Raw genomic sequence first — 23,981 nt, forward strand, 5'->3', positions numbered from 1 at the left:
CTCCGCCTACACTATCATGATTTCCAGGTGTGAAAGCAGCTGGCGGGGGGGTTGTATTTGAAGTCGTAGGAGGGAGAAGTATATCCCCGCTACTGTTGCTGCTCTTAGAACTCGAAGGCACACTCGATTCTCCTGATGGAGGTGGCGGTGGTGATGTCATAGCCCCACCACCTCCGCTTCCACCTCCTCCTCCTCCTGCACCTTGTCCACCCCCGCCTACCCTTGGATGAAGAAGACCTCGTTGATGTACTCCTATCAAACTACCCCCGGATTCATCGCTCCCCCCTCCACCTCCTACTACTCCTTTCAAACCAACTCCTTGGTTCGGTGGTGGGAGGGCTCCACCTCCTCCTCGAGCCCGATGACTGGCATCTCCCCCTCCCATCGCCGTATTCTTTCCTATGCCGGACCCAAGAACACCACTACTGTTATTTNNCAGCCACGATCTCACCACTACCACCAGACAGAGAACTGTCTATACCTCCTCCTGTTCCTCCTGAGCCTCCGTTACTCGTACCCATCATCATGTGTCCACCACCACCACCACAAACACTACTAGCACCTGTCCCCGCAGCAGCAGCTGCTGCAGCACTTCCTCTATTACTACGGGAGGACAGACCGGCTCCTGAATCTCCTCCACCTGGTCCTACTGCTGCTCCACCACCCCCACCACCACTGTGATGAGGATGATGATCAACAGAAGTATTGCCGATGACCCCAGAGGTCCCGTGACGCGTGCCACTACCATTATTATGACTATTGCCGTTGTTGTGATGATTTAGTGGCGTCGATGACCTCCCTCCTCCCGTATTCTTTCCCTGTCCCCCATTCACACCTTGACAAGAAGACGATGGACTCCCACCGTCACCACCCCCTCTTGCTCCTCGAGAATTCATCGATCCTCCGCTATGACTTCCCGACATCATCATCATCCGTCCCGATGGGGCCTCTCTGAAGACAGGGGAGCTCAGTTTGTTACTATTGTTGTTATTTTGTCTTGTCGAACCTGAGCCTCCTCCCCCAGAATAGTGCGACACGGGATTGCTGTTGGTGACTGAACCTCCACCACCGCCACCACCCCCACCTCCACGCGCACTTGCCGATCTAGGATTTGAAAAAAAGCTCTGATTCTGTGGCCCCGCATTTACCGCATCCCCAGCCGCAAAATGAGGAGATGGAGAGGGAGGATATGTCCCCAAGTCTCCATTGGTTCCTCCAGCGTTCCTGTACAAAAACGCGAGACAATTCAACATTACCAAAGAAGAGCAGATGAAAATCGTAGTACGATGATGGTTGAATCATCTAGCTCTAATATAATTTGGACAAATGATATCGCAAGAACACCCAACCGAAGAGATATCAAACTACTCAAATAGCTCCAAAATTCATCTACTGTGTACTGTACCCACACACACACACACACCGCTCATTGGTTAGAGAACCCTCACGTCAACGCCGTCAATGCCTTCCCCACTCAACAACCTTGAGACACCTCCCCCACATCAACTCGAAACACAACATACACTCATCCAGCTACTAGCCCGGCAGCGAATTGCAGAATCTCCTCATGCAAGGGGTTGTCCCTACTCTTCTGAAGTCATCACCACAAAAAACCTCAACAACCATCACTGACATATACGTATCAATGTACAGATAACTTCTTGGTGGGAGCACGACACACAGATCCTAATCAACTGTTATGATTCTATTGCTCCCCTTCTCGGTGATTGAGTGGGTCATAATGTTGATTGACGGTGCTGCTTGACGTCGTCATCCACAACCTGTACTACTTCTGAATCGACGTGTTGTCATATGAATCCTCGGAGTGCACCCCCCTTGAAACATCCAGACAATGCAACAAAACGCATGTGAACTGTCTACTTTTTACACGAGAAAGCGACCAGGTTCTAAGCGTTGTATTCCTAAGCAAGCCAAAAAGAAGGGGATCCAAATCTCCTGCGAGACACAGTCACTCACCCCATCTAGACACTTTCACGACGCGCGAGAGGTAAAGTGAAACGGATAGATATACAAGGAGTTCACGCCAACCAACATCTCATTTATAAAGTCAGTCACCTAGAACCTATGCAATCAAAGGCAGCTAGGCGGACATACACATATATACAACTCTTCTGTAAACATTACACACATGAAGAAGCACACACGTCGGGACGGAGGGACACAAGTGAGATGGAAGAGACCGTGTTACAAGTATATGGTAGAGAGCTCGTTGATCTTCAAACATGAGTGCAGCACGCATGTCTCAATCCATACATACCTTGAGTGACTATTCTTTCCTGATCCGCCTCCGGAACCGTGCTGTTGTTGCCTACTTCCTCCGCCGCCTCGGGTATTGTTATGATGGTGTTGATGATGGTGTAAGGGTGCTGCTGCTGCTGACGAGCTTCCGCCTTGAGGGCCTTCAGATGGATTTCGAATATGCGCGCCTGGTTCCACCGCAGGAGGAGGAGGCGGGGGAGGCGCCATCAGATCAAAGAATCGACCTTGTTTGGTTGTCTCGTTCTTCTGAACTCTCTTCAGAATGGTCTGTTCGTTCTACGGAAGATGAAACACAACTGGGTCATTCTCAAAAGAAGAATTCACAAAAAGATTCTCCTTCCCTGGAAATCACCCTCCTTACTTAGAACCAGTCATCTACTCCGAAGACGTGTACGTATTTTTGGACTACGCTGTGCATGTACACCGTACATACAGCGACAAGTCGTAGAGAAGTTCGAGAACGGGCCTTTGCTCTTCAAAAGATAAGCAGGAGATATCACAACATGTAAAGAATAGAGATGAGGGAAAAAAAGTCTCTTCACCTAGAACGAATGAAGAATACGGCACCCAACCTTTCTTGATAAGCGTTATCCTTGCCACTCCTTAAAATACATAGCCACGTTCTCCTTTATAAGAAAGACTGCTAATCGGAAGTACGTAGAAAGAGTAGCATGGCTATTTATTCTCCTTAATACTGAGAAGGACGGCAGCAACGAAGGTCAAAAGGTAAATGAGTGGCTGTGAAAAGAAAAAAAAGACGGGAGATTTGTACAAGCAGACACGGAAAAGAGCCTGGTACATGTACAGACACCCACCAGCTGACTTCTCTTCACATGTCCCTTTTACAATATACAATAGAGATGAAAACATACGAATCGTTCGGATTTCAAAAGAGAAAAGTCATCAGTGTGAACATCTAGATGGAATAGACACCATAAACGGAAAAATAGGAACAGAGAGATCACTTAGAGTTGCTGTTTACCAAGCATGGTACCAGCTCCCAGCGTGAAAAAGTCTCCTCCTGAGCGTGAGAGTTCTAGGCCCCTCATCGATCACGCGGACAGAAAGCCAGCGTGCACCTATATCTCTAAGAAGAAGAAAGAAGTAATAGATGATACCAAGGATACACCATCGAAAGAACGGACTCGCGAAATGAGCTTCTTGAACACCCTACGGTCCAACTACCCTGTTTGTGGCGTTCATGAGCCCTCCTCGATCCTTCAGTTGCTTGGTTTCATGTGCGTGTCATTCACTTTCCCGTCGTTTGAGAAGGAGACTGTCTGTTGAGCGAGGAGGAGGTGACAAAAGAAAGAAGAAACCGGGGTCCTGTTCGTATGGTAATTTCTTTTCTTGCCGCTCTCACCAATGAGCAGACCAAACAAGGGGTCCTTGTGAAAGGCTTCTTCGATCTGATCCTGGCATCTACATACACCACACCAGTCAGCTCGAATCTTTCCAAACTATATGAAGGACTCCGCACACGGCAACGGGAGAGTATCTACCCACGGGTGGTTAGCTCCTAGCCGTGCGGATTGTGCTAAATCGCGACGAGGCCGGTACGATACATAAACACGGTGACACTCTACACAGGGTTTGGAAAAGCTTCACGGACAAGAGAACATAGAAGCAGAGAATCACGAGCAATTAATTCTTTCTGGTACAGACCATGAGACGGAAATAACGCAGGACCCTTGGCGATACGTATCGCGTGCACACACTAAACTACTCTCGAGCCTGAGTAGCTAGGGGAAGCTAGCCATCCCCAGCCCGAGCACTATCCTGCCACTCTTCGTTCTAACGGCTTCAAGTGAGCGACAAAGACGCTGTGATGGTACACCTTCTGAATCCTATGGTAGAAGAACTTCACACGAAAAAATAGAATCAGAAATAACAGAAAAGCCGCACACACGGACGGCACGCTTCCGTTTCGGGTACCCGGAGTGACGAGTCACAACCGCGCTTTCCCTATACAGGAGCAGGTTAGGATATTTGGACAGCTTATGGCTCTCAGCAAGATGCAGCTTCTTTTCGCCCAAATAAACAGAACTGAGCCCTTGAAGAGAAAAATCCCCCGCTACCGAGGTGCATTTAAGGTGGCACGACATCGGAAGCCTCTATTTCGCTAGCTGCAATATCCGCGCATCCCCCGGCCCCCGCCCGGCGGCAAAAGCCCGAACAAAGGAAGGATGGGACGGGGACCGGATGCCAATGCAGCGATAGATCGCTACCGGCTGAGACCTCCGGCCCCGACCTGTTCTAAACCCTTCTGCCCAAACAGCCGCGCTGGCTTTGTGCGCACCGTGCACTGTGCAGGTGAGCAAAAAAGACCGCCAGATAGAGGGCTGGCGGACCGAGATTGGTGAGCCACGAACTCGAGACAAAACCCCCCAATCACTCACCGTTTCCAACTCAGAAGATCCAAAGCTCCTCGTGGAGAAAAAGAAGGCGCAAGTCACTTGTTTCTTGGAGAAAAAGGAAAAAGAACGTCGACAAACTACTAACTCGAAAAGGGCCAAAATGATATGAACACGGCGGGCCAACTGCGGCTGACCTGCTGCCTCACATCTGGGAAAGAAAAACGATCGTGCACAAAAGGAGGGTGCCCTCAACAGTCTGATGCACGAGTTCCGAAAGGACGTAGAGGAGGCGCACGAGTGCGACGCTTCCTTTGAGATACTGGAAAGACAGAAACGTGGTGAGGTAATAACCCAGAGGTCCTCGAGAAAGCCCTAAAGTTTGCGCCCCAGCACAATGTGACGCGGAGCCTCTAAGTGAAACCAAAAAAAACCGGTGTCAAGCTCCGCCGCACAGGTCCCAGAAGAACAGAGATCTTTGGCCTTTGAGATCTATAGCCAGCAGCCAATGCGCCGAAAGGTATTCGCGGAGTTGCTCCGATTGGGGGGAGGAGAAAAGACGGACCATCGGGCTGTGGGATAATATCACGGAAAGGAAAGAGTACAATACGAAAAAATGCAGTGCTGAAAAACTAGGGAAAGGAAAGAAGAGTGGGGAGTAGACGAAAGGGGGCCAACGTCCGATCCAAGCTTATTCCTAGGAGACGAGCAAGTGATCTTGTCGGACTTTGCCCGTGACGCTGAAAAACCAAGGGCAGGGAAAAAAGGCAACTGATGAAGATCCGGAAGAGGCGACCACGTTCTTAGAAGCGGAAACGCTAACAACTCTAGGCTGAAACACGTTTGATATGCGAAACAACTCTGGGGAAAGGCTGTTATTTCGCGTTGAGGGGCAGCAAAGAGATGTCCGCGCAACGAGAGGAAACCCGGGCCATGCGCTCCGTCCAGTGACGCAGCTGGGCTACGGAAAGAGAAAAGACGAGGTACTGACGAACTAGAAGCTGCACAGAGTTGAGACTTTTAGTGGAGGTCCCGCCTAGATTACCTTGTTGCCGCAGGCGAGTTGAGCATTTTCATCGATTACCCTTGGCGCCCAAGCCAAACTACACATGTAATCTGTTCCCATTTCTCATGGGCGGCATCCCCTCCAAAGCAGGGGCAGCAGACCAGACGTACCTGCAGACGAACTACTCCGCAGGAGGCTGACGATGCCGTGTTGGAAAGGGATCACCACCACCGCGCACCCACCCGTCCCCGATGCTAAAGCGACCCGTCTCCAGACAAATGGTTTTTAATGTAAATGAAGTGCTATCGTCACTCTATTGCATTTACTCTGCTTCGTTTACACAGCTCTACACGGACACGAGCCACGGTGCGTGTATAAGCGCAATTATCGAGATGTTAGTACCAGCACACAAAGGCTGCAGCACAGTTCAGCCTCGGAACGTGGGCAAATACAATTCCTGGTACCAAGATGCATCATAAGCTTGCACAACTTTATGGTACTTCCAGGAGAAGCACCTGAAGGTCTCAGAACTCTTCACACACTTCACCTCAGGTATCAGGCGCAGCGGTTCCACGCGTGCCCCGTACACAGCCTCCCACACTGCTCCTGCCAGCTACCGCGTTCTGTGGTCAAGTTCGGCAAGTCTCTCACCTGGTACTTCCCGTCCTAGGAACAATTCTCTCTCTCCAGTCCACTTAGCCACATGCAGTCCAACTTCTAGACTAGCTTGCGACTGTGCGGCCTAGTTTTTTTCTTGTCTCGGCCATGCACGCTCGCCTTGCGCGGTGTGCTGGAGTTGCTTACAAAGCTCACAGGATTTTTGACAATTCTCACAGGACGCAGGCTGTACGGACGCGCACAGGCACGGGAGGCGGGCTGAATGCTACAGGGGCTAACAAGTGTAGGTCAGCAGAGCCGCTTACAGCTCACATCCGACCAGCACATCTGGACTCTACACGGGCGGTTCACAGGCAGGGACACAGAGCAGGTAACACCGGCACCACCCCTCTGAACTACCAGCGTACCCAACTGTCGCGTGATTCTCTCTTGGTTGAAGGCGTTCGCGTGTGGAATGTGATGGAAGTGTAACAGATGACAGAATGTGACGGAAGAGTCTTACAACGGCGTGCAGCGAGCATGAGCACGCGCAACGAGCAACAAGGATCTGCAAACGAGAAGCCGGCGGTCCTAGAGGATAACACCGGGTTCAGATGTGGCTTCGGCGATTAAGAGACAGTCACTCCTGGGGGGCGGATGTAACACAGCCGCAGCGCTGGCTGGTCATCTGGCTATCAACACACTGAGGTCAGATCGAAGGAAGACTTCATGTCTAGATGTGCCTGAAGCCTTCAACATTCTGAAGACACCGGAATCTCCAAGCAGCATAGCAGGTACAGCTCTAGTCAGCAGTCACGTGTTTCCAGAGCCTGCTTGTACCCCCGGGTTTCGTACGTCTCGACCCTAGTCCCCTGCGAAATGGTTCACAAGTTCCTATCACGTGGCAAACACTACACGGATCTCCCAGTTGATCACCGAGTGCCAAGTGTCTGGGCTTTCACCATTCACGGAGAGCAGCCTTCAACAACTCAGGTACAAAGGGCCTGTGGTTCCGGAGAAGATTGCAACTTGACGCGTACAGTACTAGACACACCACTGAAGACTAGCGCTGAGTATCTGTCCAGTCAGAATGTCCGACGGGGAGATGAAACGGGAGAACCGCCACGCTGTGTGCGTGACCCTGTTAAGGCTAGTGGAGTGATCTGTCAGCCACGCGCCATCCTGGAGTCATAATCAGATGTGCAGTTTACCGTTTTTAATACGGAGACGCCATGCTCCGTCAGCCTGGCTGGCAACAGTCGAGAATAGATCAGGTCCACGTCAGAGTTGCAGGCGCTCACAGTATCCCGGAATGCTCGAGAGACAGATTCTTCCAGTGGGGGCGCACCGGGGCTTGTGCCAGCAAGATATTATGAGCTACGTTGCGAAATTGGGTGCTGGTGCATATAGAACATGCGAAAACGTCAGCCCTATGCCACCGGCTACAGGCCGTGCTTGTGCCTTCTTCCGCTACACCTGCCTTGCTTGCTCGTGGCAACCCCCGGTCAGTCACTGCGAAGTTACGGCAAGATATGTGCATCGTCACCAGAAGCTAGATGGGTGACGTGCTGGAAGCTCCCCTCTTCACCCTAGATCTGTCACGTGCTCAACTTCGGTTTGCTATAAGGGTTCGCCTGGAGGACTTGTCCCTGTTGGACGCCGAACCCGATCCCGAGCCCGCGTGCCAGTTTTCCGCTTCGCCAGCAGTTGGGAAAAGCGCCGCTTTCCCGGCCGACATTCTACACCGGACGTGCTCTCCAGGAACACTGAGAGAGCTCAATGCTGCTGTCTTGCCGAAACACCCTGGCTCTCGCACACGAACTCAGTCCCACTCCCGGCATGAACCAACGCCGGTCTGGTACACAGTCGCGGCAGGTATCATAGTGCTACACAACGCGGGAGACAGGGGCCTTTTCTGACGAAGTCGACACTGTGGCTGCAGACGGGAGAGAAACGACGCGACCGCAGGGCCGGCTGGTACCTTCAAGTAGTTTCTACGCTTAGCGGGACGATCCGCATGAGTCAGGACAGTCTAACCCGCGTACTCCGTATCATACGGAGAACAGTTCCCCACGACTTAATCAGAGGAGAGAAACCTCGAACAAGCTGCTGGTCAGGGCTCAACCAACGAGTCGTTCATCCCTGGGTAACTGCTTGATGTCCCCGGCGGTCTGCATCGAACAATTCAACAGACTACAAGGTACGGAAGGCGCGTTTTATCCCTGCATATGGTACCCTAGCACCCCTAAAACGCGCTGGCAATCCGTCATTTAGTCCCCCGCGTTCCAGACACGCTACAAGCACGCAATACTCACTTAATCGAAGAGTATCCCCGCGGCCCACCGAGAATGCAACGTCTACGTACACTTGGAAGCAGGGCACCACGCATTCGCATTAGATAACCACAAAAACATTCACACCGCTGCCTTCCCCAACAACTGCCTTCGTGACACCGACTGCGTCGTCCCACCGTTCCTGGAACGGAAGAGATAGCCGGGCTGTCTGCTTGTTATCTGCAGGCGTCCCCGTCGTAGGCATCCAAACCTGTGCAGTGTCTCTTGAGAAAGAGACTACCCGTTGAACCTCATATCGCCGTGCTCAAGATCCGCTTTGGCCCGCGTGCCTCCTCCGGCTACCGAAAGTTTGTGCCGACAGACGCGTCCTCATCACCTCCTTGACTCTCTATCTGCATACACGGTTCTTGCTTCCAACCATACTGAACTTACACAGGTGTGCGGGAGAGACTCGCCTTACAGCCCCAACCGCAGAACCACCGCAGCTCACACTCCTCTGCAGGTAGCATCACGCTGCCCGTGAGGAGGAGACCGCCATAGCATGAGACTGCGGAGGTTTACAAACTACCTTTCAATTACTTGCTTTCACCCGTTTTCTGCTCCATGATTCCCTTCTTCACTCCTCGGATATCATAGTCGCTGCGATCACAGAAGTTCGACAGGTCGTTAAACTGCACCCTGCCTTCATCCACTGTCGTTGGACCCCCCATTTTGTGTACTCCTGTGTAGGTACTCTTGTCATCGTGGAAGCGCACCTCGTCAGGCTTCGTTCCGTACAAAATCGGCCCCTCTTCACCCTCTGAACACACACACGCACAGACGCTGATGGTTAACGAAGACGCACTCGTGCGTGTGTACAACACACACGAGGTTCAGGATATCACTGTCAGGGCCAGCACAACGGAAAAGCATCGATACGGCATCAGACCAGTGTTTCTGCATCGTTTCAAACCATGTATCACCACCAAGAACACCTCCTGCTCCGACGCTCTAGCGTCAGTACTAAGACATGCTTCCTTCCAGGAAACAGAACGCGTAAACCACAAATGAAGAGCCTTTCATGCCACAGATAGCATGTGAAGCAGCTCGGATCAACCGAATGCAGTCGGAGGGAGTGCTTCACGACTCAAGGCAGCTACCGAAGTTCTCGTCTCATTCATACTTGTACCAGCGCGTGCCTTCCTGCTTGCATGACGCAACTGACGGACACGACTCCGATGCCGTCGGGTGTAGCGCAGCTTTGCATCGGCTACACGCTACCCTACCGCCTCACCGCCAACCGAAAGTGATGTAGCAACATTCATTACCCGCTGACCCAGCAAGTTCATAAGGCCGAAGAGAGGTCAAACCGCAGAACATCACCTCGGAAGCTGGGAAAAACGCGTGCTGCGAGCCCACCCTGCACACGGGAGCTAAACAGATGCAGTAATGATCGGCTAGTGTGAACAGTTCTCGGGCCGTAACACGCAAGGTGGAGTCCCATACCAACGGCAATTTGCTTGCTAAGCTCTTCCAAAGATATCTTCTTCTTTTCGGCGACGTGCTTCAGAGCGGCCTCGAACTCTGAGAATCCTATTTTCTTGGAGTTCTTCGGCTTGACTTTCGCGAAAATGAGATCCGCATCTACAGCTGTCATTACTTTGCTGTCGAGCACTTTCGTGTCCTTCAAGATCTTGACGAACGTGCGCCCGTCCATTTCGCCAGTGCCCTTGGTGTAGGCTTGAAAAGCGATCTTAGTGGTCGCCATTGTTGCCGCAAATGCTACAACAACACACAGGTAAGCTTTCGACACTTACAGAACTGTAAAAGCCCTGCTTGAAAGCATAACAAAAAGAAGTAGCTACTCGTGCAGCTTGCTGGTTCTTTTTGACAGGAGAAAGTCGACCCGGCTGCCCGTCTGGAGCGCCGAGGCAGTCACTAACAAAAAAGAAAGACTGATACTAGACAGGAGGAGTAGAGCCGTACAATTAGCAGTTGTGCAGAACGGAAGAAAAAAGCGACGTCAAAAATTTGTGGCCAAGAACCTACCTAGCGCACTGGAGGGTTATGGAACTCGCGCCTTGGGGCTTTCGTGCCTGGAAGGGGCTGCGCTCGCGATGCAGGGGAACTGCAGCCGGTCCAGCCCTTAACGGCGTATATTCCGAGTTCGGACGTCTCTATTCCTGCATGTCCAGAAGTGTTCTCTGTGTGCTGATGCCGAAGCCACCCTCCTGCTCTTGCCGCTGGCAATGTTGCACAGAGTCGTACACCTGATCCACGTAGCAATTACCTGTTGCTGTGGGCCACTTGAGTTCGATGAACCAGGACCATTACCTATTTTCCTGAGAAGCCTTTTTGATAAGACCATGAGAATAGGGAAAGAACAGAAGGAAGTGTTCTTTCTTTTTGTATTCCACAAAAATGAAGTAGCAAGGTGATAGGGGAATCACCTGCTATTCGTGTTTTGTGTAAGGATCTTCATCTTCTTCCTCTTTCTCAAGTTCCACGGTGGCGCTGTGCACGTTGTGAGCTTCTCACGCATGCTTAGAACGCAAGAGGTTCACTCCGAAGAGTTCTCGCTTCCTGTGTCTCTGGCTTCCTTTCACTTCCCATCCAGCAGATAGCGGTGTGTACTCCTCCAAGCTGAAGTTCCTCAAGTCTCTCAAGGACCAAGGACATCCACGTTCCACTCTCTGGCCTTCAGCGCAAGTGTATACCCGCGTTGCATTGCATGCGCATCTCAAGAAGTGACCCGACGACCGTAGAGAGCAGTTGGTCGTCCAGACGTAGGATGGCGGAGGTAGAGGATACGAGCTTCTGTGCTGGGGAAATAGAGAGGGACACTGACGAGAACGATGGATCCTCGTCGGATGACGACCGGGTGACGACAGGCCAGGCCATGTGGTGCGTGCAGACAGTCGTCACCGATCCTGAGAGGTCAAATGCCCTCGTTGAGCACTTCTGGAAGTTTCTTCAGACTCACCAAGTAGGTGGAATTACTCTGCTTGGGTACCGTTAGTTTGAATGCTTTGCACCGTAACCATACCGGTGTATGGTCTGCTCACCGTCCGTTGAGGTTCGTCCTTTGCGGATTTTCACTAGCCCAACCTTCCAACTGTACATCCGTTCTGCTTCTGAACACCAGAAAATGATTTGATATGGCTCCAGTCTTTCTCCTGTACCGGGGTTCGCTTGTGATCCAGCAAGGGCGGCTTCCCGTTTCCGAAGTTCGGTATCCGGAGATTTCTCGTTTTTTGTGATGGTTGGTGCCGTGCCGAGCGGGCACATATGCTGCCTACGTCTCTTATCTACCATGGAGAGCCAGCCATGACACCGGACTGCGTGATGGCGCCTTGCCTCTGCAGAGGGATGACCTCGGAAGTGTATGTGTAGACGCTTTTTCCAAGGCATTCACTTTTTTGTGAGCCCGCTGCTCGGAAAGGGCGTCCACTGTATCGGACGTCTCTCCGGATTGGTCTGCAGAACAGCGCGTTACTCGCTGGTTCACGTGGGAAGCAAATTTGTCCGCAGTGTCAATGCAAGAGACATTACTGCCTCAGTAACTAGATTCTGTACTCTTTCTCAGACCGTCACGACAGAGTCAGTAATGGCAAATGATGGTGCAAAGAAATTTCCCCGACAGCAGCAGGCTTCGCTGCCGTCAATCGGACCAGCAGAGGCTCCAGTGGCTAAAGAGGTGTCTGGATCGGACTTAGCTTCCAGGAATGCCTCGGTTAGGGAGAACACCACGGAGCTAACAGAAGGCAGGCAGAGCGAACCATGCCAGTCAGTGAGAGAAAGGAGGGAGCCGGGTGCGGATGACAAGAGCAGTAGTTCAGCAGAATCCAGAGGGATGAGCATTCAGCACAGCGGAGGAGAATGCGAAGCTCCAAGACACAAACCACAACACCAAATCTCAAAATCGCAGGAGACAATCACCGAAGGCTCAAGTGCGCATGAACAACGCGACGAAAGGGTACCTCCGAGCCAGCTTGAGCGTGAAGGTAGGTGTCGGGACTCTTGATTTGTACTGCATACCTAGTTCTCTTTTCTTTTGGGACACTCGATTCCGGTTGAACGGTTGAGCTTTGATCTCCTGGTGCTTCGGAGTGAAATGTTAACGGAAGGTGTACGCGGATAGGGGACGGGCTGGTGCTCCGTCTTCGGGTTGTGCTCCTCGCTAAAGTAGATCGCCCCTGACGACCTTGCCCTTGAGGTGCCTGCTCGCGTGTATACGTTAATGCGGCGTGTAAAGATTCTTTGGCCGGCGGATTGAGATTCTGAGTGTTTTGACGTGACTCTTGCACGCTGTTGTCCTACATCACGCGACCAAAGGTGGGCGTTGATTCAACCTTCGAGGTCTATTCACCGCATGTTCACCTGGAGTTCGCTTCGACTGCATTTTGTTTCTCACGGCCTGTGCGTGAGTATGCGCTTAAGTGAGTGGCTAGGGACTGGCGCGTTCTGTGGGCTTCTCCTGGTGCACTGCCCGGACTCTCCCTTCTGTGTCTTTTGCCCATCACGGCATTGCAGGAGTTCCGGATTTCGACGCGATAGAGGACATCTTAAAGACGCTACCCGGAGGGAAGCGAAGTAAAAACGCAGAAGAGGTACTACTGTTTCTGTCTTCCTGCTAGCCAACAATTGGGAGGCACGCCGTGTGCGGACGATGCGCCGTTTGTCTAAGGAGTTCTCCTACCTGTATCGACACCGCTCTGTCGAAGTTATAGCCATTCAAAGCCGACACCGGATACGCTGCTAGTCTCGTCTGTTCAGATTACCTAAGTATTCTCAGGCATAGTGCACATCCGGGAAGTCGAGGCCGCCGCAGGCTGCAGAACTGCACTTACGTCGAGAACACGCTAGAAAAGTTCTCGCAGCCAGTAATTCGAATACACGGGCCTAACACCCGTCCTGCGGTGTACCGACTCCGGGAGTTTTTCCAGCCTCGCAAAATATGTGTTTGTACACACGTTCTCATTTCTACGAAATCCATTTGCCGGAAGTCACTGTGTTGCTGAGGGACAGATATTGTCTGGGGGTATGGGAGGACCATTGTTCCTGAGCTGTGGTTCGCGCTCATGCACTTACTTCTATATGGTTAGTCAGCGGCAAGGGGTGGATAGGACACTCGCAGCTTCTGGTCCTAGTCAGAGCGTGCTGTGTATCACGCTGTACAGTCACTTGCACACTGTGACTGCGTGCAGCTACGGGACTTGCACTAGAAGCAGCACGACAAAATGCCCTGGGGCAGGCGGTTTTGACTATCCCTTCCCATGATGGCAGGACGGGTCTCGAGCTGTTGTAAGGTTTGTACCGACAGTGGATCGACCGTCGGGTCGTGCGGTAGTCTCCCTGGCAGTGAACCGCATACACAGTATTCTCTGGGACACAAGAGTGATTGCGGGCACGGGCAGTTGTTTGGCTTTACGCCACTGCGAACTGGCCGCCGTTGATTTGAGGCCGAAGGCGCTTAGGCGGTGCTATGGTTTCAGAGTGCGCTCGCGGCACTGCGGCTTGACATTCTTTACAGTTCAGTTTGCGGTCGCCTTTGCTCGTGCTTTCAGGTCGGACGCCGGGCTAAACAAGGACAGTCGGCAGTGAACACTAGTAGAACGGGTAGGGACGTAATCCTATTTGGCCTGAGCTTGCTTCGAAGTTACGGCCCCACCAGCACGAAGTGCTAGTGTGTGTCTCATAGAAGACCATTTCTCCCGAAGTACATAACAAGCGGTGTATCCAGACCGGGTTTGCCGAACCTTGTTCTCTAGCGTCCTCCGTGTCGAAATAAGTCCCGAGCACTGAACGAATACGGATTTTCTCGTCCGCCAGGCCGGGAGCCAGCGTTATAGCGTTGATTCTTCATGTGAACACCGCGATGCGGGCTACACCAGGGCCCCTGCCGCTTCTAATAAGTTGGGGCCGGGCTTGACTACAGGAGTACTCAGGACCAAAAACACATAACTGGGCTCGCCTGTGGAGTGAAGTTTACCAACAGGTGCCGGCCGGCTTCGAGGTTGGACAGACGGACGATGAGGCCCGTCGCGGGCGCATGTTTAGAGATAAGGTGCACCGCAACCTCAAGTTGATGTGCAGCGGAAATCCGTTGACGGGCAGTTGTCTGTGCATGCTTTTTTCTTCCGTCATCATGATCTAGGTATCCGCAAGCCCAAACCTCTGACTCGTGGTCATTCTTCAAGCATGGATCGGACTTCGCTCTGAAACCGACGGCACTTCGCTTCGAAACTTGTGGTCTCAGGGGGTTGCTGTGATGCTTTATCTTGGTTCCGTCCGTTGCACACCGTTGCTCCTTCGTGTCGATCCGCATCCTTCCTTCTCTTGCGCTTAAACTGATCTTGCAGACGGACCTAGTTCAGGTGCGGGATCTCCGGCAGTACCCCGAGCTAAAAAACGAGAGGATTTTTCGGGTACGTCGCGCGACTCGGACGAGCGGCGTGGTTCACAGTGTATTGGTACCGAGTGGCCACGTTTCGAAAAACGGCACGTCAAGAAGGGATTTGGCTGCCTGGCTTCTACCTCGCCAGTGGAAGACATCATGAGCCTTTTAGCTCCGCCCAGAGTCCCGGTCGCAGGTGATCTCCCGTGTTCGGATGATGAGGTGACCCGCCTCTTATCACACTGTACGGCTTTCAATGAAGTTGGCATGCCAGACAAAGGTTCCCCCGGTGTGCGAGCCCGCGCGCAGATGGCGTGCCTGGATGAAACTGCAGGGACGAGAATCGCGTCCGTTACAGCCGACTTCCTGCGAACCGCACCTCCTGCCGTGCAGGAGGCCTTTCTGGAGCTTCTTTTGTCGTGGTACTACGCTGGTTTCTTCAGCGGTCGGCTCAGCATGAGCACAGCATAGTCAGCTGTGCCGAGAGCACTGGGGTTTCTGATGTAAGGGGGTGTCCTCGTGTTCTGCACGCATGGGAACCTGCTCGCGTGAAGCTGTCTTCAAGAATCGTTTTGCGTGGACGTTTTCTGTCTCGGAAGCCGCAAGTAGAAGACTGCTACAGAACATTGTAGTGCTAGCTTGTACAGGGCACCGGTGGTGGAGATAGTTTGTGAGCACGTTGCAGGCGTGTCCGTGTGATCCGGAGTGGAGGCGGGAGTAAGTGAAGGATTTGAATGCGCGTGGGTTTCCACCCGTCGTTCGGACACACCGGCGAGACGAGCCAGTCTGGAATCAGTCTCGGAACGTGACTCTCTCCTTCGCGGGTTAACTCCCGGCTTACAGTAGCCGTGTCCGACTCGACGTACGGCCAGTGGTGACTCGGTGGCGCTCGATTGTTAACACGGACTTTTCTAGTTTTTTGTCAGGTCCATGGGGTAAGCCGAAAGGTCTTCAGCAGACTTGAAGTGTGTGAACAGCGCGAAATGCCCAGTTATCTCCTATTTTTTGTGCTGGTGTACACCCGAGCAGGGTAGGTCTGGCATGAGCTTAGCAGTTTCGCACATTCCCCTTTGATGTAAGCAACGTGCCATACCCCGAAGAGGTTGTGCTCGCCTGTCACATTGCTCTGCTTTGCTGCGTCTGCGAGGGCGACTTCATGAAAAGCGTTCAGGACAGCATTCGGGAACGCGTAACGCCGACCTTTAAAGAGTGTGTACACAGCGTGGGGTTGCGGGGGTGTTGAACAGAAGTTAACTTGCAATTGTGGCGGAATAGTGGTGTTTGTAATTCGCTCGGGGAGATGTTGAGTGACTGCTCCGGCATAGCAGCTCTCTGCCTCTCAAGCGATGGACAGTACCAACGCTCTGTAGGACATGTTATGAACGGTGTAGTTCGTGTAACAAGCAAGCCTGCAACAGGGGAAGGCAGAAACGTGCCGGTGACGGTAACCGGAACTTTGGGTGAGAACAAACGTTGGCCAGGAGATCGCTTGCTGTGTTGTCGGGGCTAGCACGGTCTCCCGGGCGTCCGCAGCTTCTCCAAAGAGTACTGAGTTGGGAACACGGAGCTCGAGTGTCCGGGTGCACCTTGCTCTGTACATGGAAGGTCCGGCGGAACTGAAGTCAGACCTACGCGCCTGTCTTTCCTTTCGGGAGAGTGGGCATGCAGTGCCGGCATTCGGCCTCCCGCCACCTCGGCTGGTGGTTCGGAATTGACCGCTGTTCACAGAAGGCTGAACTGACAAACTAGCGCCTGCACAACCTGACTTGCCCTCTGCACACCAGCCCAGGCGGCAAACTGCAGGAAGACCAGATGTATCTTACTGGGAGTATCCCCGAATCCGAGATCAACACTCCGTCGACGATGCACCTGTCACCCCGCAACTCCGCAACGGCATTTCATCCAGCTTCCGGCGGCCCTCTATTCAGACGTTTTGGAATTTTCGGGAGCGCGGCTTCTGTCTCCGCCGCATGGGGGACTAGCCTCGAGACCTGCGGACATCCGCTTTGGCTGCGCGGTTCCAGGTTCTGAACTTGCAACAGTATGTGCACTCCCCGGTGAGATACTCGGCATTTGACCGGACGGGGTGAGCTCAGCTCCCGCTGTACGCTCGGTCCCCTGTGCTTCGTCGGCGGTCCCTGTTGGGCGGTCAGTTGCGACTGTGCAGCCGGAGGCCTGGCTTCTGGAGCCAGCCGCTGCGACTGTCGTTGCGCAGCTGCCCCGGGCAGATGTGTCTACCGAAGACCTTTCTTCTGTCGCTCCATCGTTCAGCGCTTGGGGACACGTTTCAGATTCGGACGGAGTTGAAGCTGCAGTCGCAGCCAGTGAACGTGAACGACCTTGCGGGTTCAGCGCCGCGTTGTCGGCAGCAGGGGCTTGTGGCACCGGAGAATGGGAGTCATCACGGCAAGAGCAGCAGGGATAAATTGAGGGAGAAGAAGCGCTATCCTTGTCCAAGGAGGAAATATGAGGTAGTGACAGTGAGCCTGTGGAGATGGTGCGACTTGCACACTCTTCCTTTTCTCCCATGGACTGGGAGTGCGCGTTGTAACTCTGCAGAAGAGGGCTCTCGCATTCTGCTGCACTGCTGGTTGCGCAGGAAGTGGAAGTGCAGTGGCCCCGACAGACAGCCGGAGACAATGAATCCCTGTCTTGTGGTAACTGATAGTTAGAGTGAGACCTAGGACAGGTGACAGTGGCAGCTTCCCAGCGACGATAGCCGGTAGCACCGCTGTTAGCCGGAAGCTTCCGCCTTCCAGGAGAAAACGGAGGACTGCAAGCTGGCGAGCAAACCGCTTGACAAGCCGAATCAGAGTGCCACTGTAGGTCCCGGCGGATGCCCCCGTTAACGCCACTGCTACGTCTGCGAGTTCTCAGGCTAAGCTGCGCCGGAAAGGCCTCTTCGTCCGTCACCCAAGTTGAATGATGCCCCGCTGGGCCAATGACGCGCTGCTTTTTGTGCGCAGGCCTCCGGCGGGGTGAAGCCAGGAGCTCCCTCTTACTCGGGGCAGCGTGAGACGGGCTCACCGTCCGAGGGCTGTCGCTGCTGGTGCTGGATGGGTCGTCTTCAAAGTTCCCCAGTGCGCAGGGTGTATCTCTTACACTGCACCGGAGCTCTGTGCCGCTTCCCGGACAGTCTGCGGATGTGCAACAAAGTCTTTGGGCATGTCTCGTCGTTGTCGCTCTTCTCGTTATTCCATTGCCATTTGCATGGCCAGTATGCTGATTCGCAGTGACAGCCGTGCTCAACGAAACCGGCAGCGTCCCATGCGTACCAAGGGCGCTGGCCGCATGTTCGGCTCCTCCCCTTTCGCACCTTTTGACCAACGTGGAAGGGGAATCCATTGTAAAACATTGCAAGAGGTCGCTCTTCGAGGAGCAGGAACTGCCTGCTGCGGTGCAGCCGAGGCAGATGCTGGTCGTTGGGATCCCGGGCTCTGAAGTCTTCCCAGGAGAGCTTACACTAGAGTCCTCGAAGCCGCCTCCAGCTTTCGGGTTACCTGGAAGAAGTTTGGTCGCTGGCAGGGCGTGAATGTTAGTGCCCGACTCCCAGAAGGCTTCAAAGAGCTGGAGCATCTTTCCCGCGACCTCGCCTCCCTTGAGCGAACTTGCAAACTGCCGCGCTGCAAAGTTCACCCGAGTAAAAAGTATTTGAGTGTGACCTTCAGCACATCCCTGTCTGATGTCAGGTGTACCTGACAAATCAATGATGCGGCGCTAGCTGTCTCCAACGCCGGTGCGTCAAGAGCGACTACGCTCTTCAAATGAACGCGCCGAAAGTGAGAAGTCGCCCGCAACAGCTTACTTGCTTTAACAAGTCTCCGACAGTTGATCCGGCTGGCGCAGAGTAAGACAGAGGCAAAATTCTTGCGCGACAGGGAGCCGGTGATCTCGTTGACACATCGGTCATAGAGGCTCTGCAGTCGGATCACCCGAAAACGCACTTCGACCAGTCATGATCCGAGGTCGATCATTCCCAGCAGAGCCAGGGTAGAGTGGTTAGATAATGACAGCCAACTCTGTTGTAGAGATGGCTTGTGCGGCATCATCGCTCTCCTAGACAGTTTCAGGTGCGGACTCAGAATGAAAGCACAAGTCACGAGCTACGAAGATAGAAACGCACCTGGACATCGTACAGATCTGCTGCGGCAAGAAGCTCTAGTAGTGCCTCCACCCGGTCGGTGTCTGTCTCCTGCGCGCCTATATTATCTGCGTCTTGTTGGCGGGGCTCCGCCGGCGTCACGGATGTCAGGAGCGGACACCTGAGATACGCACGCGCGGACGACACACCAACAACTTGCGAGCGGAGAATCTGTGTCAGAACTTCAATGGTGATACACAAGTTACACTTCGACTCGAAGACGGAGGGGCTCGCACTTCATACACTCGATGTTAGGCACTACACACCAGCAGGTGGGAAGGTGCCAGATAACAGTGCCTGCCTAGTCAGCTACTTCGTCTCAGGAGCGAGGCTACGGAGAGCCTTTTCGAAGCAGGCCTCAACCTGATGCCGTACAGGGAAAATGGCTCCTTCTTCCCTCACCGTCATGGAACTAAAGCAGCCGCGCTATTGAGGAAGGAGACTCCCCCACGTTTAGTTGTCGCTGGAGTCAAAACTGGGAGAAGAAAGGGACAAGCACATGTCTTACATGTCGGTGTGCATATATTCGAGTAAGTTGCGAAGTGCGGCTGCCGAAAGACCCGTAGTTTCCGAAAGGTCAAGCTGGTCCCGTGGCGTGCTCGGCACATCCAGATCCTTATCGGGGAGAGCTGGCAATATCTTCCTGGAGCAGGACTGGAAGGCAAATCTTCCCCCGGGCCCTCCATTGCCCTCTTGAAACCTGCCGTTCAGCATGGCGCAGAACACCTGCGATACAGGGACAACCGCAGCCACGCACTTTCCTGGAGCGATGAGCGCACCGGCCCGTATGAATTTCCGGGACCGGACTGCGGCAGCTGAAGTAGATCAGGCTGTCCTTTTGACAACGTCCACTGCCACGGATCATTTGCCTAGCAGGGTACCGTGGGCGCGTGTCCGCCGCGCAAGCGTACTTTATCCGGCAACTCTGTCCTTTAGCAGTTTTCGATTCCAAGTATGTAAGCTCTGTCATGCAGTTCAATCATCCCCTGTTCATCCCGATACAAAAGCTCGCTGCGCTTGGCCTAGCGTACCTTAGACCGCGAGGCAAGAACGAGGCGGTTGGCAGTGAACCTCTCGCCTCTGAAGTGAATTTCAAGGTCATTCTCCTGTTGTGTGACGAAGTCGAGGAGCTCCTCAGATAGAGTCTTGGTGTTGAGGGGTTGAAATGCCGAGGCATTATCAAGCTTGCCTCCCGGTGGTGGCATGGCAAGCTGACTGATGGCCACAACAGATCGCCCTGCGCTGCTCCTTTGCACCTGTCGTGCACTGGGTCCTTGGAATGTGTCTGTTATCGGACAGTCCATCAAGGCGCGAATGCGTAGACTGCCGTCCGACCAAGTGAGACCGAGGACCTTCTTTTTCGTACTGACTGAACGTTTGAAGAAAACACAGTCAAGAGGAAGTAGAGTTGATAACATCTAATCTTTGTATTCCGCCCTACGCCCCGGTACAAGTCCGGTGCTTGACGAGCAAAGCTATTGCGAGGGGTCAACAGCAGCCAAGCCTTGGCATCTGCAACCCAGTACAAGTGAGAGTAGCACGGTCACTACTACTATGTAAGACTTCTGTTATCGTTTGTTTGGTTTGTAGCGTGTAGACAGAGAAAACTTCCTCGTTGTAAGTAATTGGCCTAGTGTAAAAAAAAAAAAAAATCGATGTGGGTCGCGAAACACGCCAACTTCTGAAGTTAGCTCAGTTGAGAGAAGGGGAGTATTGACTTTGACCGCAACCGTGCAAGTGTACACTGATAACCTCGTTATCGGAGAGAGAAACTGGAAGGGTACGAGGCTGCAGCGGAAGCCTGCTCACCGTCGCAGAGATGCGTAGGACCATAACCGACGCCGGGCTCGTTTTTGGAGTAAAGGTCACTGTCTTCGTACTGAATAACGCAGTTCTGCTTCAAATTGTTAGAAGTCGCAGCGCTTCCCTGGTGTTGTTGCCGGACGATTTGCAGCTTGTAGTGCACAATGAGATCCTCTGACAAAGAGCTGTCTACCATGAGGTACAGCTCAAGTGACCCCGCATTTGTCACGTCTCCATAAGGGTACAGACGCAAAAACCAGGTTCCCACCTTGTCATCGCCAAATGGCGGACTGTCGATGTACTGGTCTTCGTCCGGCACCCGAAGAACTGCGAACGGTTTTGTTTAATGAGATCAGAAAACAAGAAAGCACCTGCTGCAATGCGCGTTCACACTACGGAAGCAGATCCTCCACAGAGAAGACGAACGCTGTGAGAGGCAGTCGTTGAGGGTGTTTCATTGTCTTCGCGGCAATCAAGTGGCTTGACGTGCTCGATACAGGTGCGGTGTGTGGGTGACTGGCTACAGGCAACTGGATGTGGAATAGGGCTCCGTAGTAGCTGCGGGTCCTGCCTAGGTGGCGTGATACGCATTCGCGCTGGGGTGCCACCTACTTACGAATGGAGTGAAAGGGAATTCTCCACACCGGAAAAAGTGTCTACCGCAGTCGGATGCTCCGGGTGAACGCCGCCACTGGGGGGGGGCTAGAGGAAGTCCCCCGCAGCATCGACCCCCCTAGTTGGAGACACTAACGAGCCTCCCCCACTTACACTTGTTCTTAGCAAGGGTCCAGATTTCAGCGAAGTGGGCCACTTTCCAGTTTGCGCGCACTCGTCGCTTGTTTACGTGGCTGGAGAGGTCGAACTGTCGATACGTGGGACTGAAGACTGGCTGGCGAGGCACTCTGCCTCCGCCCTGGGGCGTTGAACTCTCCAACAGGGGTGCGTTACCAGGGACCGCGGGGTCCGAGTCACTAGGCTGAGCTAGACTCGCACTTGAATCCGAAGTTGCTACGGGAGCCGAACGTGCAGGGTCGGTCGCCGCGTCGGTGGATGGTTGCCGAACTGAAGAAGAGTCTATCGCTCCTCTTCGGGACGGGCGAGCGCCAGCCCGCTGAACGCCTCGGTGACGGTACTGTTGAGTTTCATTCGTGCAAGTATCGTTCAGGGAAATCCCCCGGGCTCGGTAACGAAACCCAGGACCTCCGACCGCTCTGCAGCGGGTGTGCTGAGTGTGCTGCGTTTGAGCTAGGAGTCGCATTATGAAACAGACGTGAAAACTCCACAGTCAGAGAAAATGTTTTTTCGGGGCTCTGACGGAACTACCGGACAAGAGGCCATCCGGCCGTAGCAGTAGTTGTCGGCTCAGGAGACTGCCAAACCAGGAAGAGCAGGAAGATGGACTTGTTTGAAGAAATTTGGCAAGTAGTGAGCAGCCCAGCGTCTACCTTATAAACGACAACGTCTATACCTTTCCTAACGAGCCAGGGAGACTTCAGACACCGGGACCCGGTGATACTGCGTCAGCGGCTACAACGGGACACAGGCGCCCGGGAGCCAACACTCGCCAGGGGGCAACGGGGGAAGCTCGGACACTCAGAGTCGCACACGAGAGAAGTTTGGACAAAAAGTATGCAGTTGTCCCCAGCAAGAAAGAACTATGTTTACTCTCAACACACGATGTGGTGTGGCGCATACCTTCTAGTACAAAAAATCTCCGACCGCACCTTCCGCCACGGTGCCCTCACATCGAAAGAGGCTGGAATAGTGGCCCCAGTCACCAGAGAGGTCAGGTCAGCGGTCAGCGAATAAAATCCACTGCAAACTGAAGTCGCGTACAGTGGCTCCTGTGAACTGTTTTACTCCGCTACTCTTTCTGAACTGAAAGAGGGGCGGGGAGAGAGCTGAGGAAGCTGAAAGACCAACTTTACCACAAGCTTCTGCTGACCCCGGGGCCGGGTGTGACACACGAAAACCAGAAAGGACAACACGACCGGACCTTCTAACCATCAGAGCGCGCGAGGCTTGTTGAGATCAACCAGTTTTGTGAAGCAAGACAACCCTGGTCATTAGCGAAACACGCTCAGCAGTCAGTGAGAAGCTCTCCAAGTCATAAAACTCGACATAAATGATTAAAAGAAGGCGTTGTCTAAGCCAGAGAGATGGAAGAACGCACGGGTGCTTTAGGTTCGCCTCCGTTGGCGACTCGTGCAGACTGGCCGCTGCGGGACTGAGTTGAAAGCTGGGCCCGATCCTCTTCCGCAAAGGGAGCAGAGCAGTCTCACGTTGAGCATTGCAAACTAAGACCGTGTCTAGGCACAGAAAACCGAAACTCAAGCTTTTGCTTATTGGAAAACACGAACACAGACGGGTCGCAAATCACGCGAGACAAGATCGACTGCCCGCTTTTCTCGGGCCGAAAAGTGAAGTGACCTGTCGAAACAGTCCTGAATCACAAATAGGTTCAAGTGTTGTCAGACTAACATGCTCAAATCTTCTGTTGTCAAGAATGCTGACACCTGTGCTGCCAAGGGTAAGGGCTAAGTGCTTTGCAGGACTGAAGTAGTGATTCAGCGAACGCCATGCCGAACATCAAGCACGAGCGGGCAACTACAGCTCGCGCGCGGTGTGCCACGCCAGGTAGAGGGCCTCAGACTAGATGATTACCCGAAAAACTGGAAGAGGTAAAGTATCCATCAGCTGGCCGTACACTCGTGTCTGCACTTTTCTCAGTTCACACCACTCTTGTTGCGCCCACAGAACTTTTTTCCTCGGAAACCGGCAGAGGTAAAGCATTCGTCAGCTGGCCGTGAACTCGGGCTCTGCACTTTTCTCACTTCACACCATTCTTGTCGGGCCTTCAGCACCTCTATCCTTCCGAGTCTGAGTGGAATGGCCTGTGGTCGTCGGCTGCCATGCCTCCGTGCACTCCTTACGCCTCATGTCGATGCCTCCTGTTGATACCCCGGACTGTCGCCGACACGCAGCGGGACCACGGCGCGGTAGCGAAGCCTCGAAGACGCTACCCAGGAACTACCGCAAGAGAGGCACCTGGATGTTGTCTTAATGGAGATGCCTTCTGCCAGCACTCGGCAGTTGCGAGTCTCCCATCGTCTTCAGCGCGGAAAAAGGT

At 53.4% G+C, this 23,981-nt stretch overlaps 4 protein-coding genes across 4 annotated transcripts in view; 1 reads left to right on the forward strand and 3 right to left on the reverse strand.

Moving 5' to 3' along the window:
• CSUI_004806 (uncharacterized protein) overlaps nt 1-5,760 on the reverse strand; it is a gene marked incomplete at its 3' end in the record, with an annotated part of 10,245 nt that extends 4,485 nt beyond the window's left edge. The window contains exons 1-3 of the mRNA XM_068064990.1: nt 4,680-5,760; nt 2,279-3,560; nt 1-1,224 (exon numbers count right to left, since the gene is read on the reverse strand). The exon at nt 1-1,224 is cut by the window's left edge and continues 4,485 nt beyond it. The remainder of the gene's footprint in view (nt 1,225-2,278; nt 3,561-4,679) is intronic.
• Nucleotides 5,761-8,361: 2,601 nt separating this feature from the next.
• Nucleotides 8,362-10,557, reverse strand: CSUI_004807 (p25-alpha family). Its single transcript, XM_068064991.1, has 2 exons — nt 10,017-10,557; nt 8,362-9,330 (listed from the first exon to the last, which is right to left on the reverse strand). The coding sequence occupies exons 1-2, from the start codon at nt 10,276-10,278 to the stop codon at nt 9,107-9,109; spliced, it is 486 nt and encodes a 161-aa protein (XP_067923025.1). The 5' UTR covers nt 10,279-10,557; the 3' UTR covers nt 8,362-9,106.
• A 183-nt stretch (nt 10,558-10,740) lies between these two features.
• Nucleotides 10,741-17,997, forward strand: CSUI_004808 (uncharacterized protein). Its single transcript, XM_068064992.1, has 6 exons — nt 10,741-11,496; nt 12,097-12,514; nt 13,044-13,120; nt 14,078-14,129; nt 14,873-17,378; nt 17,874-17,997. The coding sequence occupies exons 1-5, from the start codon at nt 11,242-11,244 to the stop codon at nt 15,376-15,378; spliced, it is 1,308 nt and encodes a 435-aa protein (XP_067923026.1). The 5' UTR covers nt 10,741-11,241; the 3' UTR covers nt 15,379-17,378; nt 17,874-17,997.
• Nucleotides 16,828-22,109, reverse strand: CSUI_004809 (btb poz domain-containing protein; the record flags this gene model as incomplete). Its single annotated transcript, XM_068064993.1, has 7 exons — nt 16,828-18,530; nt 18,713-18,824; nt 19,031-19,169; nt 19,557-19,774; nt 20,080-20,417; nt 20,858-21,178; nt 21,620-22,109. 7 exons carry the CDS (start codon nt 22,107-22,109, stop codon nt 16,828-16,830), a joined length of 3,321 nt encoding a protein of 1,106 aa, XP_067923027.1.
• Nucleotides 22,110-23,981: the final 1,872 nt, after the last annotated feature.

The sequence above is a fragment of the Cystoisospora suis genome (genome assembly GCF_002600585.1).
Source record: "Cystoisospora suis strain Wien I chromosome Unknown contig_2285, whole genome shotgun sequence".
Taxonomy (NCBI): Eukaryota; Apicomplexa; class Conoidasida; order Eucoccidiorida; family Sarcocystidae; genus Cystoisospora; species Cystoisospora suis.

Coding starts and splice junctions, on each gene's coding strand:
- CSUI_004807 (XM_068064991.1), bottom strand. CDS start 10,278: ATGGCGACCACTAAGATCGCTTTTCAAGCCTACACCAAGGGCACTGGC. Junction 9,331..10,016: donor TAGCAAGCAAATTGCCGTTG/GTATGGGACTCC, acceptor GTGTGTGTTCAG/AGGGTGAAGAGGGGCCGATT.
- CSUI_004808 (XM_068064992.1), top strand. CDS start 11,242: ATGCGCATCTCAAGAAGTGACCCGACGACCGTAGAGAGCAGTTGGTCG. Junction 13,121..14,077: donor GAAGTAAAAACGCAGAAGAG/GTACTACTGTTT, acceptor TCGTGCTTTCAG/GTCGGACGCCGGGCTAAACA. Junction 14,130..14,872: donor AGTGAACACTAGTAGAACGG/GTAGGGACGTAA, acceptor CTGATCTTGCAG/ACGGACCTAGTTCAGGTGCG.